Source organism: Ranitomeya imitator, chromosome 4, assembly GCF_032444005.1.
Source record: "Ranitomeya imitator isolate aRanImi1 chromosome 4, aRanImi1.pri, whole genome shotgun sequence".
Lineage (NCBI taxonomy): Eukaryota > Metazoa > Chordata > Amphibia > Anura > Dendrobatidae > Ranitomeya > Ranitomeya imitator.
This window is the reverse complement of record NC_091285.1, coordinates 427,850,308-427,875,682: the sequence shown is the minus strand read 5'-3', so window position 1 is coordinate 427,875,682 and position 25,375 is coordinate 427,850,308. Positions and strand designations below refer to the sequence as shown.

At 45.4% G+C, this 25,375-nt stretch overlaps 1 protein-coding gene across 1 annotated transcript in view; it reads right to left on the bottom strand.

The window, feature by feature from the left end:
- Nucleotides 1-25,375, bottom strand: part of LOC138676325 (TRPM8 channel-associated factor homolog) — a 206,022-nt gene that overhangs the window by 33,150 nt on the left and 147,497 nt on the right. Inside the window, exon 6 of the mRNA XM_069765511.1 lies at nucleotides 5,612-5,851. Coding sequence (XP_069621612.1) covers nucleotides 5,612-5,851 — 240 coding nt within the window. The remainder of the gene's footprint in view (nucleotides 1-5,611; nucleotides 5,852-25,375) is intronic.

Genomic DNA, 25,375 nt, shown 5'->3' with positions numbered 1-25,375 from the left:
AAATTCCAAGTGTGATGAAATTGCAAAAAAAGTGCAATCTCACACTTGTTTTTGTTTGGCTTTTTTGCTAGGTTCACCAAATGCTAAAACTAACCTGCCATTATGATTCTCCAGGTCATTACGAGTTCATAGACACATAACATGTCTAGATTATTTTTTATCTAAGTGGTGAAAAAAAATTCCAAACTTTGCTAAAAAAAAAATTGCGCGATTTTCCGATACCCATAGCGTCTCCAATTTTCGTGATCTGGGGTCAGGTGAGGGCTTATTTTTTGCGTGCCGAGCTGGCGTTTTTAATTATACCATTTTGGTGTAGATACGTTCTTTTGATCGCCCGTTATTGCATTTTAATGCAATGTCACGGCGACCAAAAAAACGTAATTTTGGCATTTTGATTTTTTTTCTCGCTACGCCATTTAGCGGTTAGGTTAATCCTTTGTTTTTATTGATAGATCGGGCAATTCTGAACGCGGTGATACCAAATATGTGTATGTTTGAATTTTTTTTTAATTGTTTTATTTTGATTGGGGCGAAAGGGGGGTGATTTGAACTTTTATATATTTTTTATTTTTTCTTATATTTTTAAAAACTTTTATTTTTATTTTGGCATGCTTCAATAGCCTCCATAGGAGGCTAGAAGCATGCACTACACGATCGCCTCTGCTACATAGAGCAAAAATGCAGGTGTACTTTAAACGCCGACCACAGGGTGGCGCTCAAAGCAATCAGCCATCAACAACCATAGCGGTCTCAAGGAGACCTCTGGTTGTTATGGCAATGCCCTACTGACCGCCGATCATGTGACTGGGGTCAGCGGTTTGAGGATAGCCGGCCGCGCGGCCGGGAGCGCTAGTTAAATGCCGCTGCCAGCGCTTGACGGCGGCATTTAGCTAGTTAATGGGCGTGGGCGGATCGCGATTCCGCTCGCGCTCATTGCGCGCACATGTCAGCTGTACAAAACAGTTGACATGTTGCGGCTTTGAGGTGGGCTCACCGCCGGAGCCCACCTCAAAGCAGGGGATCTGCCAGCTGATGTACTATTCCGTCAGCTGGCAGAAAGGGGTTAACTAATGTGAATCTTGCAGTGCTAAAGTAAGTTCACACAGGACGTTTTTGCTGCATTTTTTTGCTGAATTGTTTATGCTAATTTTCAGCTGCTTTTTACAGTACCAGCAAAGCCTATGACATTTCAGAAATCCCATGCACACACATTGTTTTTTGTGTGATCAGTATTTTGTGCTTTGCTGCATTTTTTGGACATAGAGCATGTCACTTCTTTCAACGTTTTTTCAGCGTTTTTTTTCAGCGTTTTCCACCCATTGACTTGAATGGATGGTGAAAAAACACTGCAAATACGCAGGTTGACTTTTCTTGCAGTGTATTTGCTGCAGAAAAGTCAAGGACAGTCGGATGTGATGTCACACTTGGCTCTGCTACATCTAGATGGCAGGCTGCATGATGCGCCAATGCACCCTGTCATCCATCAGAGTGGACCCGAACCCCATTCACTTGAATGGGGGTCCGACATTACAGTGTTTGACATGCTGTCATATGCATGACAGCGCAGCAAACACCGCTTCTGATCGGCGGGGAAATTATCCCTGCCGGTCAGAGAGGCGCGGCTCCCACACTGTCTGAAGACAGCAGGAGCGCTCAGTTGTGATCAGAGGTATAAACGTCACCTTCCATCACTGGTGTCAGCTGATGGGACTACTGGTCCCATCATCTGACACCTACAGCCGCTAATTACAGTGAGAGCAGGAGCAGTGGATGGGAGTTTTCAACTGCCGCTCCTGCGCTACAAATAAATGATTTAAAAAAAAACGGTGTGGTTCTCCCTAATTTTGATAACCAGCCTGACAAAACTCACAGCTGGGGGCTTCAACCCCCAGCTGTCAGCTTCAGCAAGGCTAGTTATCAAGAATAGAGGGGTCCTCATGCTTTTTTAAAAAAAAAATATTTAAATAAATAATATAAAAAAACGGCATGGGGGTCCCCCCATTTTTGACAACCAGCCTTGCTAAAGCTCACAGCTGGGGGCTGGTATTCTCAGGCTGGTAAGGCACCCCAGCCTAAAAATAGCAGCCCGCAGCTGCCCAGAAAAGGCGCTTTGCCTGTCTCTTCCCACTTGCCCTGTAGATGTGGCAAGCGGGGTAATGAGGGGTTAATGTCACCTTACTGTTGTAAGGTGACATTAAGTTGGCTTAATAATGGAGAGGTGTCAATAAGACACCTATCCATTACTAATCCTATAGTAGTTAAAGGGTTAAATAAACACACACACGCTTAAAAAAGTCTTTTAATGAAATAAAACACCACACAGTTTTGCAATCTTTTTATTGTTCTGCCATTCCAAGCAAAGCCATCCATCTTCTGAAATAGAAATAAAATAAAAAAGCAAAAGTATACTCCCTGATCCCTCGTAGTCCAATATAATGAGTGTCCCATGCAGTATCTGGGGGAGATAAAGCTTACAACCGGGAGCGCTGCTAATACAGCCACTCCCGGCTGTAAGCTACTCGGGAATAAATGAGACGCAGAGGGCGCAAGCTCAGTAACTAGCGGTGACCTGAGGTAACCTCTAGACCATGGAAAAATGCCAGGGAAGAGGTTACCACAGGTAAATTATCTATCTGTTCTATCTATTCATTCTATCTATCTACAGAAAGTTGTTTTTTCTCTGTGTGCACTCAACGTTATTGGCATGCACAAAGGTGAAAAAAAAATGCATGAAAAAATGCACCAAAAACACGGCAAAAAACGCACCTAAACCTGCGTTTTTGCCGCAGCTTCGTTCCTGCCAAGATGATCAGGTTTTGCTGCAGAAAAAGACACACCAAAAATGCCCTGTGTGAACTTCCCCTAGGGTTAACTTTATAATCTGTACATTCTATAAAAGTACAGTACAATTTATTGAATGTTATCCAGCTACTATCACTTTAGCAAATTAATACTATGTTTATTAGGGATGAGCAAGCACACTCAATGATACTTGGATATCACTTAAGTATCTGGGTACTTGGATATACTCGGCACTCAGCAAGCATTGGTGGTGCTCAGATTGAATGCTCAACTCCCCTCCCTGCATGTTTGGCGCCTACTCCACAGCCAATAAACATACGGGGATTCCCTGCCAGTCATTGTAATGCTGTAGCCATCTTAGTAGAGGCATTACTCTGATTGAGTGGCTGCATTTCTTCATCAGAGGTTATATAAGGACTGGTGCCACTATGCTCGGCACACTGATGCCATTGCACAGCTCTAGGACAGCTGTGATTGGAGGGAGAGTAGTTATCCAGGACTGTGTGTGCACAGTTTCATTAATCAGAGTTCTCTAGAGTACTGAAGGAGATTGCAGAAGTAATTTTTGAACCACTCTCCATGGTGTTTGAAAATTATTGGAGAATAGAAGTCCAAGAAGACTGGAGAAGAGCAAATGTTGTTCCTATCTTCAAAAAGGGGAAGAAGGTGGACCCAGGGAACTATATGCCGGTGAGTCTTACTTCCATACCAGGAAAGATCTTTGATCAAATTATTAAACATGTGTGTAAGTACCTGGATAAGAATGAAGTGATTAACTAGAGTCAGCATGGGTTTGTAACTAATAAGTCATGTCAGACTAACTTAATTTCCTTCTATGGCAGAATCACTGACTGGGTGCATCAGGGAAATGCTGTAGAGATAGTATATCTTGATTTCAGCAAAGCATTTGACAAAGTATCTCACACCATCCTTATTGAAAAAATGACTAAGTATGGAATGGACAAGGAAACTGTTAGGTGGATTCATAACTGGCTTAGTGATGGGACCCAAAGAGTGGTCGTAAATGGCTGCACATCCAGTTGGAAGAATGTGGGGTACCACAGGGTTCTGTCCTGGTCCCTGTATTGTTCAACATCTTTATCAATGATGTAGATGAAGGAATTGGGGGTACACTGATTACATTTGCTGATAACACAAAGCTAGAAGGGATAGCTTATACTAGAGAAGAGAGAGAGAGGATTCAAAAAGATATAAATAAACTGGACAGTGGGCAACAACTAACTGAATGGTTTTTAACAAGGGAAAATGCAAATTACTACATCTTGGCAATAAAAATGAAAAAAAGCATATACAGAATACGAGGAATAGGGCTAAGCAACAGCACATCTGAAAAAGACTTGGGTATACTAATAGATCATAAACTGAACATGAGTCAACAGTGTGATGCAGCAGCAGCAAAAAAGGAAGATGCAATTCTGGGATGTATTAACAGAAGCATGCAGTCTAAATCACGTGAAGTCATTATTGCCCTCCACTTCTCTTTGGTCAGACCTCATCTGGAATACTGTGTGCAGTTTTGGGCACCACATTTTAAAAAAGACATCAACAAACTTGAGTAACTTCAGAGAAGAGCGACCAGAATGGTGACCGGTCTGCAACCATGTTCTATGAAGAACGGTTACAGGATTTGTTAATGTTTAGCTTGCAAAAAAAAAAAACTGAGAGGAGACTTAATAGCTGTCTACAAATATCTCAAGGGCTGTCACATTGTAGAAGGATCATCTTTATTCTCATTTGCACATGGAAAGACTAGAAGCAATGGGATGAAACTGAATGGGAGGAGACACAAATTAGATATTAGAAAAAACTTTTTGACAGTTAGGGTGATTAATGAGTGGAACAGGCTGCCACGAGAGGTGGTGAGTTCTCCTTCCATAGAGGTTTTCAAACAGAGGCTGGACAGACATCTGTCTGGGATGATTTAGTGAATCCTCCTTTGAGCAGTGGGTTGGACCAGATGATCCAGGAGGTCCCTTCCAACTCTACCATTTTATGATTCTATGAATGGAGTGCTGTTTGCCTCCTGGAGTGCAGATTTTCAAAGAATAATTTGCGGACTCTATATACAGAGCCCCTGAGTGCTAGAAAAGCAGCATACCCCTCAAGTAACCCCATTTTGGAAATTATACCCCTTGGGAATTTATCTACAGGTGTATTGACAATTTTGACTCCATGGGTGTTTTCCTGAAACAAGCAGCAGTGGATGTTGCTGAGTGAAAATTGCAAACTGCCGTTGTAGTGACCCATAAGTTGTAGTGACCAGCTCATACTTCTTTAGACATGCACCTGTAAATTAAGCGGGTTCTCATCACTACAAAAATGCCAAATATGTGCATGCTAAATACGGTTTATGTACACTGGGGCTCAGAAGGGAGGGAAGTATTTGGATTTGGAAGTGCAGAATATGCTGAATTTCTTTTGGGGGTGAGGAGCCATTTAGCTTTTCCAGAGCCTTTGTACTACCAGTAAAGAGGAAGCCCTTCATATTTCCGTTAACAGATGATGGACCAGAGTGGAGACTTGCTTTTTTCGTGGATTGAGATGAAGCTTTTATTGGGAACATTTTACATAACATTTAGGATGACATTTAGGCCGAGCTCTATGCTGAGCACTTATGGTATAACGAGGGAACATAACGATGTTCACTCATCTCTAGTTTTGATTTTTGGGAGTGCAAAATACCATTACTCCCCCCAAGTTGTGCACCAATATGGTAATATCTATAACAATGAACTAACTTTACCAAGGCTACAACATTTCATTTGAATGCTTCCTAGAACAATGTTACCTGCTGAGATTTGAACATCTGAAACAATTCTCTCAGGGCGTGGAAATTTTTCAGGACTCATAGCAAGTTCAGACACTCCTTTCATCATGCTGTCCCACTGAGACATTAATGCTTCAGGATCGTCCAAAGACCGGACCACATCAGAGGGTACAGACAAAATTATATTATCTGCTATTAGTTCAGCCCAAGGAGCTGGATAGTTTCGAATTGTATCCAACCAGGAAGAAAGGTTGGTCTGGCCTGGAGGAAATAAAAAATAGTTATATTTTATTCACTTTTGAAAACGCAAGTTTTTTGGCACCAGAAATTACAATTATAATTATTACTGAAACTAGCATAGTCACATCACAAATTCCATCACTATCCTTGGAAAACATGTGAAATTCTTACATTAAAGGTCTTCTTTGTGTAAACAGATCATGTTATGGGATATTGGCATGTTTAAAGGGAAGCTATCATCAGAAAATGACCATTTACTAGGTGCATACTTCCTGTTTCAGGAAGAGTTTTCAGTTAGGCGTCTTATCATCAAAGAACCACTTGGCACTGCTGGGAAAGATGGTGGGTCATAGGTAGAGGTACAGTCATGTTATTGAAGCTAAGTGTTTAAACAATGCCCCCTGAAGAAGGTGCTATTCCGAAGCGTATGTTGGAGCGGGCGTGTGGACCATATGAGCTCCTGCTGGTGAACTGTCTCAGGTAAAGACTCTCCATCAAACTGAGATGGAAGTGGAAGCTGGGGCTTGGCAGCTCAACAAGAAACTGGAGCACAAGGTGGATTTCATAGAGGCTGAGTGTCCAGAAGGGCGCTGGCTGGACATGACTGTGTACAGACCCTGCAGCTAGGTTGTGATAGCTCACATGACCTGGTCCTGACGCTCGCGCTGAGAGCAGATCTCCTCTTACAGCACTTGTACTGTCATCTTGGGGTCCCTGGATCCTGACTTGTCTGTGGGGTCTGCATTAAATAGAACCTGCTTGCATAACATAGGCTGGGGAGCCAAATCTCTGCAGGACACAGCAGGGTTAAATTCCTGGAGAGACCGGCCATGCCCCCCTATGGCCAGATGGAAACACCATCCCTGCAGGGTAGTGCAGGAAGAAACAAACTTTAGCAGAATGGCCTGCCGCATGGAAAAAACGCATGGTGAGTGGGGGGGCGCTGAGGAGCCATCCAAGTTGCCACCATGACATAGAGCTGAGACATCTGCAGAAAGAAAACTGATTGGACCTGATTTAATGATGTCGTTAAAGGACTTCAGTTCCTTAATGAATTGGGTGGAATCTTTAAATCTGAAGGTAGTGTTGTCTTGTCATTCATTTCTGTAAGTGTAGATCAAGGAAATGTGATAAATTACAAGAAAAGGACCCTATGCCAGATATGATTGGTTACCTTGGGGGGTAATGTACTCATTTATGGATCTTTGGTAGATAGTAAAAGAAAGGAAGGGAAGGGACACTTTAGGTATGTGCACAAGTTGCAAATTTGCCTGTGGAATTTTCTGTGCAGATTCAGCATCTCTTGGCAGAAAATGCAGATAAAAATCCACGCAGATTTGATGCGCTTTTGATGCAGATTTTCATGCATTTTTTGTCATGCGGATTTGTGTGCGTTTTGTAAGCTAAATAAAGATCTATTATTTAGCAAAAAAAAAAGAATTGGGATGTCATTTCTTGTCCAACCTCTTCATTTACACACTCTAATAAAGAATAATGTTCACACACAGAGATAGATAGATCTATAGATAGATGGAAAACATGGAACAACACATACAATTAAACAGGTGCACAGGCCTCCAAGCAACTAATCCATATACTTGCCAAATATACAGGAACCAAAAAAAAGGAAGGCAGCACTCCAGGTTTTAGCAAAAATATAAGTGGACTTTATTGGGCCCACATGGCGTGGTGCAACGTTTCGGCTTCCAAAAGCCTTTCTGAAGCACTTGCTGCCTTCCTATTTTTTTTTTGGGTCCCTAGATAGATAGATAGATAGATAGATAGATAGATACAGTGCCTTGCGAAAGCATTCAGCCCCCTGGAACTTTTCAACCTTTTCCCACATATCTTGCTTCAAACATAAAGATCCCAAATGTAAATTTTGGTGAAGAATCAACAACAAGTGGAACACAATTGTGAAGTTGAACAAAATTTATTGGTTATTTTAAATTTTTTTTTGGAAATTCAAAAACTGAAAAGTGGGACGTGCAATATTATTCGGCCCCTTTAGCTTAACATTTTGTTGCGCCACCTTTTGCTGCGATTACAGCTGCAAGTCGCTTGGGGTATGTCTCTATCAGTTTTGTACATCGAGAGACTGAAATTCTTGCCCATTCTTCCTTAGCAAACCGCTCGAGTTCAGTGAGGTTTGATGGAGATCGTTTGCGAACAGCAGTTTTCAGCTCTTTCCACAGATTATCGATTGGATTGAGGTCTGGACTTTGACTTGGCCATTCTAACTGGATACATTTATTTGTGAACCATTCCATTGTAGATTTTGCTTTACGTTTGGGATCATTGTCTTGCTGGAAGATAAATCTCCATCCCAGTCTCAGGTCTTTTGCAGACTCCAACAGGTTTTCCTCAAGAATGGTCCTGTATTTGGCTCCATCCATCTTCCCATCAATTTTACCCATCTTCCCTGTCCCTGCTGAAGAAAAGCAGGCCCAAATCATGATGCTGCCACCACCATGTTTGACAGTGGGGATGGTGTGTTCAGGGTGATGAGCTGTGTTGCCTTTACGCCAAACATATCGTTTGGCATTGTTGCCAAATAGTTTGATTTTGGTTTCATCTGACCAGAGCACCTTCTTCCACATGTTTGGTGTATGTCCCAGGTGGCTTGTTGCAAACTTTAAACAACACTTTTTATGCATATCTTTGAGAAATGGCTTTCCTGTGGCCACTCTTCGATAAAGGTCAGATTTGTGCAGTGTATGACTGATTGTTGTCCTATGGATAGACTGTCCCACCTCAGCTGTAGATCTCTGCAGTTCATCCAGAGTGATCATGGGCCTCTTAGCTGCATCTCTGATCAGTCTTCTCCTTGTTTGAGATGAAAGTTTAGAGGGATGGCCGGCTCTTGGTAGATTTGCAGTATGATACTCCTTCTATTTCAATATGATCGCTTGCACAGTGCTCCTTGGGATGTTTAAAGTTTTGAAAATCAATTTGTATCCAAATGCGGCTTTAAACTTCTCCACATCAGTATCACGGACCTGACTGTGGTGTTCCTTGGTCTTCATGATGCTCTCTGTGCTTCAAACAGAACCCTAAGACTATCACAGAGCAGGTGCATTTATACGGAGACTTAATTACACACAGGTGGATTATATTTATCAGGTGGATTATATTTATCATCATTAGGCATTTAGGTCAACATTGGATCATTCAGAGATCCACAATGAACTTCTGGAGTGAGTTTGCTGCACTGAAAGTAAAGGGGCCGAATAATATTGCACGCCCCACTTTTCATGTTTTGAATTTCCTCAAAAATTTAAAATAACCAATACATTTCGTTCAACTTCACAAATTGTGTTCCACTTGTTGTCGATTCTTCACCAAAAATTTACATTTGGTTTCTTTATGTTTGAAGCATGATATGTGGGAAAAGGTTGAAAAGTTCCAGGGGGCCGAATAAGGGGGCGCTAAGCACTGTAGATCTACAGATAAATCTATCTATCTGCCTATAGATCCATCTTTCTATCTATCTATCTATCTATCTATCTATCTATCTATCTATCTATCTATCTATCTATCTATCTATCTATCTATAGATCTATCTATCCATCTATCTATAGATACAGTATGTATATATATATAGGCTATATATATGTTTTCACATATGCTCCCTTGCATTCCAGTTTCACCGCCCAATCCCCCCTCCACCACGACTCATATACATCAGCCCCTCTATACTTCCCTCTCCCATGTACAGCTCCCATGCACTTCTCACCTTCTTGAAAAACCTCAGCCCATCTTACCCAAACACACTGCATAAAAAAAACTTCATACAATTCCAAAAGCTACTTGCTTTTTATCTTCCTACTCCTGCTGATTTCAGGGGACATCTCCCCAAACCCCAGTCCACCATCCTCCAACCTCAACCCTACCCTACCTCACATCGAAACCTTAATAATCTTACTAATATTAATTGCGCTCCTTCATCCCCTTCTTTTAATTGTGCCCTTTGGAATCCATAGTCTGTATGCAACAAGCTTCCTTTCCTTCACAATTACTTTCTGAAAAACTCTCTGAATCTGCTGGCCCTCATGGAAACCTGGATTCAGGATTCTGACACTGTCTCTCCTGCTGCCATAACCCATGGTGGCTTACAATTCTCCCATTCCCCAAGACCAACAAACAAACCCGGTGGTGGAGTTGGCATACTCCTGTCCCCACAATGCACTTTCCAGTTCATCCCCCCAGTTCCATCACTCTCATTCCCTTCATTTGAGGTCACACCATCAGGCTCTTTCGTCCCCTCTCCCTCAGAGTAGCGGTCATATACCGGCCCCCTGGCTCACCCACCCACTTCCTGGACCACTTCTCAGCATGGCTGCCGCACTTCATGTCCTCAGAACTACCAACCCTTATCCTGGGAGCCTTCTATATCCCCATTAACAGCCCCACTTCCACATCTGCATCCCAGCTTCTATCACTAACCACTTCTCTCGGTCTCTCATAGCTCTCAACCTCTGAAACATACAAAGACGGTAACACCCTGGACCTGGTTTTCGCCCGGCTCTGCTCAATCTCCTACCTAGATAACTCACCGCTTCCCCTCTCTGACCACAACATTCTCTCCTTCACACTCACAAATCCTCGCTCACCCCAGCACCCTCCTACCTACCATTCAGTCAGAAATCTACAAGCCATTAACCCTCATACACTTTCAGACTCCCTACACTCATCATTGTCCCCAATCTCTTCTTTTTCCTGCCCTGATCTGGCTTTACATCACTTCAATGACACTCTTAGAAGCACCCTTAACCAAGTAGCTCCGCTCACCCTCAGCACCTCCAAACACAGAGTGAAACAGCCCTGGCTCACATCGCAAACCCGATTTCTCCAGCGATTCTCTAGGAGTGCTGAACGCTTATGGAGGAAAACACGCACACCAGAAGACTTCATACACTTCAAATTTATGTTAAGGACCTATAACTCTGCCCTTCACCTCGCCAAACAGACCTACTTCACCAACCTGATCTCCTCACTATCCAACAACCCCAAGAAACGTTTTGACACCTTTCACTCCCTCCTCAGGCCAAAAGCACAAGCTCCTATCACAGACATTTGTGCTGATGACCTGGCCTCCCACTTTATAGAGAAAATAGACAATATCCATCAGGAAATCCGCTCCCAACCACTAATTTCAGTGACTCCCATCCCTCCCGTCATTTCCCCTGGCTCACTCTCCACATTCTATCCCATCACAGAAGAAGAAGTCTCCAAGCTCCTCTCCTCTTCTCGTCCAACTACATGCACTACCGACCCCATTCCCTCACATCTCCTCCAGTCTCTCTCTCCAGTCATCACAAGTCACCTAACTACAATCTTTAATCTCTCCCTCTCCTCTGGCATTTTCCCCTCCTCCTTCAAACACTCTATCATTACTCCATTACTAAAGAAACCCACCCTCGACCCATCCTGCACAAACAACTACAGACCGGTCTCCAATTTCCCCTTCATCTCTAAACTCCTGATATACTCCTGCCTTACCTGTTACCTCTCCACTCACTCCCTCCTAGACCCTTCACAGTCCGGTTTCCGCCCCCTACATTCGACAGAAACTGCACTCATCAAAGTGACCAATGACCTTCTGACAGCAAAACGTAATGGTGTCCACTCTCTGCTCATTCTTCTCGACCTTTCTGCAGCTTTTGACACTGTTGACCACCCTCTCCTGCTTTCTAGGCTCCAGTCACTAGGCATTAAGGACACTGCTCTCTCCTGGTTCTCCTCCTACCTTTCTGACCGCTCCTTCAGTGTTCTGTTCTCTGGCTCCACTTCATCTCCTCTTCCTCTTGCTGTCGGGGTACCTCAGGGCTCAGTCCTTGGCCCCCTTCTCTTCTCCCTGTACACGGCCCCAATCGAACAGACCATCAGCAGATTTGGCTTTCAGTACCATCTTTATGCTGATGACACACAACTATACATGTCATCCCCTGACCTTACTCCCGCTGTACTACAGAACACCACTGACTGTCTGTCCGCAGTCTCCAGCATCATGTCAACTCTCTATCTGAAACTCAACCTCCCCAAAACTGAACTTCCTCTGCTCCCACCATCTACTAACCTCCCTAAATCTGACATTTCCCTCTCCATGGGAGGCACCATAATAACACCCCGGCAGCAGGCATGTTATGACCTGGTGGTGAGGACAATAATGGACCTGGTGGTTAAGAACACACGGAATGACCTGATAGTTACTAATAATACAGAACAAGCTCTGAGACGTGGGAACTCTGCTGACCGCAATCCCTAATCCTATCACACACACTAGAAATAGCCGTGGATTGCTTCTAATGCTCCCTATGCAACTCGACACGGCCTAAGGAACTAGCTAGCCCTAAAGATAGAAAAATAAAGCCTACCTTGCCTCAGAGAAATTCCCCAAAGGAACAGGCAGCCCCCCACATATAATGACTGTGAGTTAAGATGAAAATTACAAACACAGAGATGAAATAGATTTAGCAAAGTGAGGCCCGACTTACTGAACAGACAGAGGATAGGAAAGGTAACTTTGCGGTCAGCACAAAAAACTACAAAAAGACCACGCAGAGGGCGCAAAAAGACCCTCCGCACCGACTCACGGTGCGGAGGCGCTCCCTCTGCGTCCCAGAGCTTCCAGCAAGCAAGACAAAAATCAAAATAGCAAGCTGGACAGAAAAAATAGCAAACAGAGAAAAACAAGCAGGAACTTAGCTTCTGCTGGGAAGACAGGTCACAAGAACGATCCAGGAGCGAACTAGACCAATACTGGAACATTGACAGGTGGCATGGAGCAAAGATCTAGGTGGAGTTAAATAGAGCAGCCAGCTAACGAATTAACCTCGTCACCTGTGGAAGGAACTTCAGAAGCCGCTGCCCCACACACAACCACCAGAGGAAGCCCATGGACAGAACCAGCCGAAGTACCATTCATGACCACAGGAGGGAGCTTAACAACAGAATTCACAACAGTACCCCCCCCTTGAGGAGGGGTCACCGAACCCTCACCAGAGCCCCCAGGCCGACCAGGACGAGCCAAATGAAAGGCACGAACCAGATCGGCAGCATGAACATCAGAGGCAAAGACCCAGGAATTATCTTCCTGACCATAACCCTTCCACTTGACCAGGTAATGGAGTTTCCGTCTCGAAATACGAGAATCCAAAATCTTCTCCACCACATACTCCAACTCCCCCTCAACCAACACCGGGGCAGGAGGATCAACGGATGGAACCACAGGCGCCACGTATCTCCGCAACAACGACCTATGGAATACATTATGGATGGCAAAAGAAGCTGGAAGGGTCAAACGAAATGACACAGGATTGAGAACCTCAGAAATCTTATACGGACCAATAAAGCGAGGCTTAAACTTAGGAGAGGAAACCTTCATAGGAACATAATGAGACGACAACCAAACCAAATCCCCAGCACGAAGTAGGGGGACCCACACAGCGCCGGCGGTTAGCGAAACGTTGAGCCTTCTCCTGGGACAATGTCAAATTGTCCACCACATGAGTCCAAATCTGCTGCAACCTATCCACCACAGTATCTACACCAGGACAGTCCGAAGACTCAACCTGCCCTGAAGAGAAACGAGGATGGAAACCAGAATTGCAGAAAAACGGCGAAACCAAAGTAGCCGAGCTGGCCCTATTATTAAGAGCGAACTCAGCCAAAGGCAAAAAGGACAACCAATGATCCTGATCAGCAGAAACAAAGCATCTCAGATATGTTTCCAAAGTCTGATTAGTTCGTTCGGTTTGGCCATTTGTCTGAGGATGGAAAGCCGAGGAAAAAGACAAATCAATGCCCATCCTAGCACAAAAGGATCACCAAAACCTTGAAACAAACTGGGAACCTCTGTCCGAAACGATGTTCTCTGGAATGCCATGTAAACGAACCACATCCTGGAAAAACAATGGCACCAAATCAGAGGAGGAAGGCAATTTAGACAAGGGTACCAAATGGACCATCTTAGAGAAGCGATCGCAAACCACCCAAATGACCGACATCTTTTGAGAGACAGTGAGATCCGAAATAAAATCCATGGAAATATGCGTCCAGGGCCTCTTTGGGACCGGCAAGGGCAAAAGCAACCCACTGGCACGAGAACAGCAGGGCTTAGCCCGAGCACAAGTCCCACAGGACTGCACAAAAGAACGCACATCCCGTGACAAAGACGGCCACCAAAAGGATCTAGCCACCAAATCTCTGGTACCAAAGATTCCAGGATGACCAGCCAACACCGAACAATGAACCTCAGAGATAACTCTACTAGTCCATTTATCAGGGACAAACAGTTTCTCCGCTGGGCAACGGTCAGGTCTATCAGCCTGAAATTTTTGCAGCACCCGCCGCAAATCAGGGGAGATGGCAGACAAAATTACCCCCTCTTTGAGAATACCCACCGGCTCAGGAACACCCGGAGAGTCGGGCACAAAACTCCTTGACAGGGCATCAGCCTTCACATTCTTAGAGCCCGGAAGGTACGAAACCACAAAATCAAAACGGGAGAAAAATAGCGACCAACGAGACTGTCTAGGATTCAACCGTTTGGCAGACTCGAGATAAGTCAAATTCTTGTGATCCGTCAAGACCACTACGCGATGCTTGGCTCCTTCAAGCCAATGACGCCACTCCTCGAATGCCCACTTCATGGCCAACAACTCTCGATTGCCAACATCATAATTGCGCTCTGCAGGCGAAAACTTTCTAGAAAAGAAGGCACATGGTCTCATCACCGAGCCATCAGAACTTCTTTGCGACAAAACAGCCCCTGCTCCAATCTCAGAAGCATCAACCTCGACCTGAAACGGGAGCGAAACATCTGGCTGGCACAACACAGGGGCAGAAGCAAAACGTCGCTTCAACTCCTGAAAAGCCTTTACAGCCGCAGAGGACCAATTGACCACATCAGCACTAGAGTTGAGCTACCTTGACCTTTTTAGAGTCGAGCCGGGTTTCGCGAAACCCGACTATCTCAAAAGTCGGGTCGAGTGAAATCGCCCGATTATGACGTAAAGTCGGGATCTACCGAAACACGAAACCCAATGCAAGGCAATGGGGCAGCATAGTCGGCAGTGAGTGGGGGCCAGGAAAACACCTAGAGTGCCCATTTTAATGTCAAAACCATCCATTCTTCTTAATGAAGCTTGTCAAGCGTAATTTACCTTATAATAATTGGAAGGCATTTGAAATTGGGGGTCATTTGGCTAAAGTTGTGGTGGGTAGGGCTGGTTCAAGTAATTAGTGGGCCCAGGAAATCTGGACCACGTCACGGCAGTGGAGCAGGGAGAGGTAAGTATTTCAACTTTGCAAGTGCTGTGAACCTGAGCAAGCAGGGGGGGCCCACTCGTTGGCATTGGCACTGGCACAGGGCCCCTCAAAGTACAGCGGTGTGTTTGCACGGCGGGGGCGCCTCCCACCGGCAGCAACACTTTTGCGTACCATGAGAGGCCCTGTGCCAGTGACGTCGCCAACTAGTATTCCTCCCCCCACCTGATGAAGGAACCTGCACTTTCATCTGCACCTTCCTGTTTGTCCCCGTGTAAGGTGGTATGGTATGCGGGAAGGGGGACCTGACTTTCAGCAGGGTCACAATCTTGCAGTGTAGAGTGCACGGGAAATGTTGCGTTATGGGTCAATGTACCAGCAGACTCATCTATCACTGGCTGGGCAATGGGCAGGATGAGGAGGAAACACAGATATAGGCCCAAAGAATAAAGTGGGCTAAATGCAGTTCAAAATTGGTAACACAGGACTAATCAGGGGGCATTGCAGTGGAGGACAACTGGAATGAGAGGCTGACACAGAGAGTAGGCCCAAATCAGTAAGTAGTCGAAATGCAGTTCAAAATTGGCAACAGTAGTAAACAGGCGGCACAGCTTTGTTCAGTGGAGGAGAACAGCAAGGAGTGGCAGACACCGATAGTAGGACCCCAACCCAACTAGTAGGCCAAATGCAGTCTAACATTAACAACTACTTAACGAGCGCCTGAAAACGGAATTTCAGGACAGGAAACCAGGAGAACAGCAAGGAGCGGCAGACACCGATAGTAGGCCCCAAACCAACTAGTACGCCAAATGCAGTTGTTCCGTTTAACCACAATTTAATGAGAGCCTGAAGATAGAAGTTCAGGAAAGGCAACCTGGAGAACACCTTGGAGTGGAACACACCATCTCTCTACACCCCATACCCAATTTGTAGGCCTAATGCAGCGTAGTTTCCAACAACTACTAAACGAGAGCATGATGATCGAAGCATTGGCGAGGAAACCTGGGGAACACCTTGGAGTGGAACACACCATCTCTCTACAGTGGAACACACCATCTCTCTACACCCCATACCCAATTTGTAGGCCTAATGCAGCGTAGTTTCCAACAACTACTAAACGAGAGCCGGAAGATCGAAGCAATGGAGAGGAAACCTGGGGAACACCTTGGAGTGTAACACACCATCTCTCTACACCCCATACCCAATTTGTAGGCCTAATGCAGCGTAGTTTCCAACAACTACTAAACGAGAGCCGGAAGATCGAAGCTCAGGAAAGGCAACCTGGAGAACACCTTGGAGTGGAACACACCATCTCTCTACACCCCATACCCAATTTGTAGGCCCAATGCAGCGTAGTTTCCAACAACTACTAAACGAGAGCCGGAAGATCGAAGCAATGGAGAGGAAACCTGGGGAACACCTTGGAGTGTAACACACCATCTCTCTACACCCCATACCCAATTTGTAGGCCTAATGCAGCGTAGTTTCCAACAACTACTAAACGAGAGCCGGAAGATCGAAGCAATGGAGAGGAAACCTGGGGAACACCTTGGAGTGTAACACACCATCTCTCTACACCCCATACCCAATTTGTAGGCCTAATGCAGCGTAGTTTCCAACAACTACTAAACGAGAGCCGGAAGATCGAAGCAATGGAGAGGAAACCTGGGGAACACCTTGGAGTGGAACACACCATCTCTCTACAGTGGAACACACCATCTCTCTACACCCCATACCCAATTTGTAGGCCTAATGCAGCATAGTTTCCAACAACTACTAAACGAGAGCCGGAAGATCGAAGCTCAGGAAAGGCAACCTGGGGAACACCTTGGAGTGTAACAAACCCTCTCTCTACACCACGGAAGGGCTGATTCTTAGGAAGGAAGGCTGTCGGAAAGAAGCAGGGCGCGTCCGAGGGTGATTATATTCTTATTAGGTATATACTCACCCTCGGACGCGCCCTGCTTCTTTATTTGTAATGAATGTTTATTTGCAATGTGGTTTTGACTTACTCTATTTTTTTGGTAAATAATGATTTTATTATTTTCATTGTTTTGCATCTTCTTGGCAATAATATAAAGAAGACGCGACAGGACAACACTCGGTGGATGCCATATCTGTGTTTAAAATTGAAAAAACCTTTCAGTTAACTACTTGCAGGAGAAAGTTATTGTAGCTGGTGGCCATTTTTAGTACTGTACCAGATTTTTGTTGTATGTGTTTGTTTTTAATGTTAAAATGTCTGCATTTGATATCTCTCCAGTATTTTCTTTTTTATAAGCAAAATACTTATTTTTATATTTTCTGATGTTGGTTCCAGGGGTACACGGGCAGCAGTGGTGTGGTCAGTGGAGGCCTAGTGGAAGGAGTGACCGCAGACAGGCATCGAAGGCCTAAAATAATAACACATGGCTGTAGGCAATTTTAAATTGGTTACAGGGGTACACGGGCAGCAGTGGTGTGGTCAGTGGAGGCCTAGTGGAAGGAGTGACCGCAGACAGGCATCGAAGGCCTAAAATAATAACACATGGCTGTAGGCAATTTTAAATTGGTTCCAGGGGTACACGGGCAGCAGTGGTGTGGTCAGTGGAGGCCTAGTGGAAGGAGTCACCGCAGACAGGCATCGAAGGCCTAAAATAATAACACATGGCTGTAGGCAATTTTAAATTGGTTACAGGGGTACACGGGCAGCAGTGGTGTGGTCAGTGGATGCCTAGTGGAAGGAGTGACCGCAGACAGGCATCGAAGGCCTAAAATAATAACACATGGCTGTAGGCAATTTTAAATTGGTTCCAGGGGTACACGGGCAGCAGTGGTGTGGTCAGTGGAGGCCTAGTGGAAGGAGTGACCGCAGACAGGCATCGAAGGCCTAAAATAATAACACATGGCTGTAGGCAATTTTAAATTGGTTCCAGGGGTACACGGGCAGCAGTGGTGTGGTCAGTGGAGGCCTAGTGGAAGGAGTCACCGCAGACAGGCATCGAAGGCCTAAAATAATAACACATGGCTGTAGGCAATTTTAAATTGGTTCCAGGGGTACACGGGCAGCAGTGGTGTGGTCAGTGGAGGCCTAGTGGAAGGAGTGACCACAGACAGGCATCGAAGGCCTAAAATAATAACACATGGCTGTAGGCAATTTTAAATTGGTTCCAGGGGTACATGGGCAGCAGTGGTGTGGTCAGTGGAGGCCTAGTGGAAGGAGTCACCGCAGACAGGCATCGAAGGCCTAAAATAATAACACATGGCTGTAGGCAATTTTAAATTGGTTACAGGGTTACACGGGCAGCAGTGGTGTGGTCAGTGGAGGCCTAGTGGAAGGAGTGACCGCAGACAGGCATCGAAGGCCTAAAATAATAACACATGGCTGTAGGCAATTTTAAATTGGTTCCAGGGGTACACGGGCAGCAGTGGTGTGGTCAGTGGAGGCCTAGTGGAAGGAGTCACCGCAGACAGGCATCGAAGGCCTAAAATAATAACACATGGCTGTAGGCAATTTTAAATTGGTTACAGGGGTACACGGGCAGCAGTGGTGTGGTCAGTGGAGGCCTAGTGGAAGGAGTCACCGCAGACAGGCATCGAAGGCCTAAAATAATAACACACGGCTGTAGGCAATTTTAAATTGGTTCCAGGGGTACACGGGCAGCAGTGGTGTGGTCAGTGGAGGCCTAGTGGAAGGAGTGACCGCAGACAGGCATCGAAGGCCTAAAATAATAACACATGGCTGTAGGCAATTTTAAATTGGTTACAGGGGTACACGGGCAGCAGTGGTGTGGTCAGTGGAGGCCTAGTGGAAGGAGTGACCACAGACAGGCATCGAAGGCCTAACATAACAAAAATGTCAATACAATGGTATTGTCAGTGGCAGGCATTGAAGGATGTCAGCGCATAGACTAAACATTGGTGGAGCTGTGAGATAATTTTGCAAGTGGTAGAGCACTGTTTGAGCTGGGGTGGGGGGAAACTGTCTTGTGGCCGGCGGTACAGGCCCAGGGCCCCTCATATTACAACGGTGTGTCTGACGTTGGGTGCGCACCACCACCGCCAGAGACACTTTATTGTACTAGGAGGGACCCAGTGGCAGTGCCGTCGACCAAAAGCGGGCTCACCCACCTCTTCAGACAAACTGCACTCTCACGGGTGCTGTCGCCAAGTGTCGATACCACGGCCCCGTGTGGGGAGTTTGGCCATTTAGTGAGGTGTAAACATGTCGTATGCTGGACAATCAGGTGCAGAAAATTACGAAATTGGAAAAGGCATTCAGAATAGTCCACAGGCAAGACCTTTTCATAGGAAAGCTAGGTGTCAGCCGGGCAAGGTGGGGCAAAAGATTTCGAAATCCAGTTGTGGTTCATTTTAATGAAGGTTAGATCATCTACATTTTGGGTAGCCAGACGAGTCCTTTTTTCTGTTAGTATTGAACCTGCAGCACTGAATACTCTTTCTGATAGGACACTAGCTGCCGGGCAAGCAAGCTCCTGCAATGCATATTCTGCCAATTCTGGCCAGGTGTCTAATTTTGATGCCCAGTAATCAAATGGGAATGACGGTTGAGGGAGAACATCGATAAGGGATGAAAAATAGTTTGTAACCATACTGGACAAATGTTGTCTCCTGTCACTTTGAATTGATGCTGCAGTACCTGTCCTGTCTGCGGTCATAGCAAAATCACTCCACAACCTGGTCAGAAAACCCCTCTGGCCAACGCCACTTCTGATTTCTGCCCCTCTAACTCCTCTGGTCTGCTGGCCCCTGCAGCTCGTGTGAGAACGATCACGGGCGCTGTGTGCAGGGAATGCCAGAAGCAAACGGTCAACAAGAGTTGATTGTTTGGTTGCTAATATTAGTTCCAAGTTCTCATGTGGCATTATATTTTGCAATTTGCCTTTATAGCGAGGATCAAGGAGGCAGGCCAACCAGTAATCGTCATCATTCATCATTTTAGTTATGCGTGTGTCCCTTTTGAGGATACGTAAGGCATAATCCGCCATGTGGGCCAAAGTTCCAGTTCTCAAATCTGCGGTTGTGCTTGGTTGAGGGGCAGTTTCAGGCAAATCCACGTCACTTGTGTCCCTCAAAAAACCAGAACCCGGCCTTGCCGCGCCACCAATTTCCAGTGGCCCCGGAAAAGCTTCCTCATTAAAAATATAATCATCCCCATCATCCTCCTCGTCCTCCTCCTCCTCTTCGCCCGCTACCTTGTCCTGTACACTGCCCTGGCCAGACAATGGCTGACTGTCATCAAGGCTTTCCTCTTCCTCAGCTGCAGACGCCTGATCCTTTATGTGCATCAAGCTTTGCATCAGCAGACGCATTAGGGGGATGCTCATGCTTATTATGGCGTTGTCTGCACTAACCAGCCGTGTGCATTCCTCAAAACACTGAAGGACTTGACACATGTCTTGAATCTTCGACCACTGCACACCTGACAACTCCATGTCTGCCATCCTACTGCCTGCCCGTGTATGTGTATCCTCCCACAAAAACATAACAGCCCGCCTCTGTTCACACAGTCTCTGAAGCATGTGCAGTGTTGAGTTCCACCTTGTTGCAACGTCTATGATTAGGCGATGCTGGGGAAGGTTCAAAGAACGCTGATAGGTCTGCATACGGCTGGAGTGTACGGGCGAACGGCGGATATGTGAGCAAAGTCCACGCACTTTGAGGAGCAGGTCGGATAACCCCGGATAACTTTTCAGGAAGCACTGCACCACCAGGTTTAAGGTGTGAGCCAGGCAAGGAATGTGTTTCAGTTGGGAAAGGGAGATGGCAGCCATGAAATTCCTTCCGTTATCACTCACTACCTTGCCTGCCTCAAGATCTACAGTGCCCAGCCACGACTGCGTTTCTTTCTGCAAGAACTCAGACAGAACTTCCGCGGTGTGTCTGTTGTCGCCCAAACACTTCATAGCCAATACAGCCTGCTGACGTTTGCCAGTAGCTGCCCCATAATGGGAGACCTGGTGTGCAACAGTGGCAGCTGTGGATGGAGTGGTTGTGCGACTGCGGTCTGTGGATGAGCTCTCGCTTCTGCAGGAGGACGAAGAGGAGGAGGAGGGGGTGCGAACGGCTACAGCCAATTGTTTCCTTGACCATGGGCTAGGCAGAACTGTCCCAAACTTGCTGTCCCCTGTGGACCCTGCATCCACCACATTTACCCAGTGTGCCGTGATGGACACGTAACGTCCCTGGCCATGCCTACTGGTCCATGCATCTGTTGTCAGGTGCACCTTTGTGCTCACAGATTGCCTGAGTGCATGGACGATGCGCTCTTTAACATGCTGGTGGAGGGCTGGGATGGCTTTTCTGGAAAAAAAGTGTCGACTGGGTAGCTCGTAGCGTGGTACAGCGTAGTCCATCAGGGCTTTGAAAGCTTCGCTTTCAACTAACCGGTAGGGCATCATCTCTAACGAGATTAGTCTAGCTATGTGTGCGTTCAAACCCTGTGTACGCGGATGCGAGGCTAAGTACTTCCTTTTTCTAACCATAGTCTCATGTAGGGTGAGCTGGACTGGAGAGCTGGAGATCGTGGAACTAGCGGGGGTGCCGGTGGACATGGCAGACTGAGAGACGGTGGGAGATGGTATTGTTGCCACCGGTGCCCTAGATGCAGTGTTTCCTACTACGAAACTGGTGATTCCCTGACCCTGACGGCTTTGGCCTGGCAAAGAAACCTGCACAGATACTGCAGGTGGTGCAGAAAATGGTGGCCCTACACTGCCGGAAGGGATGTTGCGTTGCTGACTAGCTTCATTGGCCGAGGGTGCTACAACCTTAAGGGACGTTTGGTAGTTAGTCCAGGCTTGCAAATGCATGGTGGTTAAATGTCTATGCATGTAACTTGTATTGAGACTTTTCAGATTCTGTCCTCTGCTTAAGGTAGTTGAACATTTTTGACAGATGACTTTGCGCTGATCAATTGGATGTTGTTTAAAAAAATGCCAGACTGCACTCTTTCTAGCATCGGATACCTTTTCAGGCATTGCAGACTGAGCTTTAACCGGATGGCCACGCTGTCCTCCAACAGGTTTTAGCTTTGCCACGCGTTTTGGGCAAGATATGGGCCCGGCAGATGGAACCTGTTGCGATGTTGATGCCTGCTGCGGCCCCTCCTCCTCCGCTTCAGAACTGCTGCCGCCTGCACCCTGTTCCCCCAATGGCTGCCAATCGGGGTCAAGAACTGGGTCATCTATTACCTCTTCTTGTAGCTCGTGTGCAACTTCGTCTGTGTCACCGTGTCGGTCGGTGGTATAGCGTTCGTGATGGGGCAACATAGTCTCATCAGGGTCTGATTCTTGATCAGCACCCTGCGAGGGCAATGTTGTGGTCTGAGTCAAAGGACCAGCATAGTAGTCTGGCTGTGGCTGTGCATCAGTGCACTCCATGTCAGATTCAACTTGTAATGGGCATGGACTGTTAACTGCTTCACTTTCTAAGCCAGGGACGGTATGTGTAAAGAGCTCCATGGAGTAACCCGTTGTGTCGCCTGCTGCATTCTTCTCTGTTGTTGTTTTTGCTGAAGAGGACAAGGAAGCGACTTGTCCCTGACCGTGAACATCCACTAACGACGCGCTGCTTTGACATTTACCAGTTTCACGAGAGGAGGCAAAAGAGCTAGAGGCCGAGTCAGCAAGATAAGCCAAAACTTGCTCTTGCTGCTCCGGCTTTAAAAGCGGTTTTCCTACTCCCAGAAAAGGGAGCGTTCGAGGCCTTGTGTAGCCAGACGACGAACCTGGCTCCACAGCTCCAGACTTAGGTGCAATATTTTTTTTCCCACGACCAGCTGATGCTCCACCACTACCACTACCCTCATTACCAGCTGACAATGAACGCCCCCGGCCACGACCTCTTCCACCATACTTCCTCATTGTTTTAAAAACGTAAACAAACTAACGGTATTTGTTGCTGTCACACAAATTACACGGTGAGCTATAACTTCAGTATGATTTAGCTACCCCTTTACAGGTGAGTGAGACCACAACGAAAATCAGGCACAATGTTACACACTCTGTTGTTGGTGGCAACAAATGAGAGAGATGCCACACACGCAGGACTGTCACTGAAGCACAAATGTAAATATTAATCTCCCACTGATTTGATTTTTTTTTTTTTTTTCAGGGAGACTTTAGGAAAAAAAAAAAATAGAATAAAATGATTTTTTCAGGAAGAATTTAGAAACCAAAGAAAATAAAATGATTTTTTCAGGGAGAATTTAGAAAACAAATAAAACAAAAAAAGGCTTTCTATGGCCCACTGAGTGAGAGATGACGCACACAGGAGTCAGGAGTGGCACACAAGCCCAGAGGCCAATATTTATCTCCCACTGATTGATGTAGTGATTTTTTCAGGTAGATTTTGGAACCCAAATCAAGCTAAAAAAATAATAGGCTTTCTATGGCCCACAATTGGAGAGAGAGAGAGAGATGGCACACCCAGGAGTCAAGACTGGCACACAAGCAGAAAGGGCAATATTAATCTCCCACTGATTTGTTTTTTTTCTTTTTTTTTCAGGGAGATTTTAGCAAAAAAAAAAAATAGAATAAAATGATTTTTTCAGGAAGAATTTAGAAACCAAATAAAATAAAATGATTTTTTCAGGGAGAATTTAGAAAACAAATAAAACAAAAAAAGGCTTTCTATGGCCCACTGAGTGAGAGATGACGCACACAGGAGTCAGGAGTGGCACACAAGCCCAGAGGCCAATATTTATCTCCCACTGATTGATGTAGTGATTTTTTCAGGTAGATTTTGGAACCCAAATCAAGCTAAAAAAATAATAGGCTTTCTATGGCCCACAATTGGAGAGAGAGAGAGAGAGATGGCACACCCAGGAGTCAAGACTGGCACACAAGCAGAAAGGGCAATATTAATCTCCCACTGATTTTTTTTTTTTTTTTTTTTTTCAGGGAGACTTTAGGAAAAAAAAAAATAGAATAAAATGATTTTTTCAGGAAGAATTTAGAAACCAAATAAAATAAAATGATTTTTTCAGGGAGAATTTAGAAAACAAATAAAACAAAAAAAGGCTTTCTATGGCTCACTGAGTGAGAGATGACGCACACAGGAGTCAGGAGTGGCACACAAGCCCAGAGGCCAATATTTATCTCCCACTTTTTTTTTTTTGTTCCAGGGAAAATTTATAAACCCAATAAAAAAAATAATAAATAGGCTTTCTATGGCCCACTATCTGAGAGACAGAGAGAGATGGCACGCTTAGGACTGGCACACAAGCCCAAAGGCCAATATTAATCTCCCTTTTTTTTTAAGGGAGAATTTATAAAACCAAAAAAAAATAAATAAATAGGCTTTCTATGGCCCACTATTTGTGAGAGAGATGGCACGCTCAGGACTGGCACACAAGCCCAGAGGCCAATATTAATCTCCCACTTTTTTTTTTTTTCCAGGGAAAATTTATAAACCCAATAAAAAAAAATAAAAATAAATAGGCTTTCTATGGCCCACTATCTGAGAGAGAGAGATGGCACGCTTAGGACTGGCACACAAGCCCAAAGGCCAATATTAATCTCCCACTGATTGATTTATTGATTTTTTCAGGTAGAATTTAGAACCCAAATAAAGCAAAAAAAAAAAAAAATGGCCTTTCTATGGCCCACTGAGTGAGTGATGATGCACACAGGAGTCAGGAGTGGCACACAAGCCCTGAGGCCAATATTTTTCTCCCACTGATTGATGTAGTGATTTTTTCAGGTAGATTTTATAACCAAAATCAAGCAAAAAAATAAATAGGCTTTCTATGGCCCACTGAGTGAGTGATGATGCACACAGGAGTCAAGAGTGGCACACAAGCCCTGAGGCCAATATTTTTCTCCCACTGATTGATGTAGTGATTTTTTCAGGTAGATTTTATAACCCAAATCAAGCAAAAAAATAAATAGGCTTTCTATGGCCCACTGAGTGAGAGATGACACAGACAGGGATGGCACTCTAGCAGAAATGTCAATCTTAATCTCCCACAAAAAAAAAAAAAAAACAGGGAGTGCCCTTCAATTACTATCTCCCTGCAGTAATCTCAGCCAGGTATGGCAGGCAGCAATAAGGAGTGGACTGATGCACAAATTAAATAAAAAGTGTGTACAAACCAAAAAGATAGCTGTGCAGAAAGGAAGGAACAAGAGGATTTGTGCTTTGAAAAAAGCAGTTGGTTTGCACAGCGGCGTACACACAGCAATGCAGCTATCAGGGAGCCTTCTAGGGCAGCCCAATGAGCTACAGCGCTGAGGGGGAAAAAAAAAAAAATGTAGCTTCCACTGTCCCTGC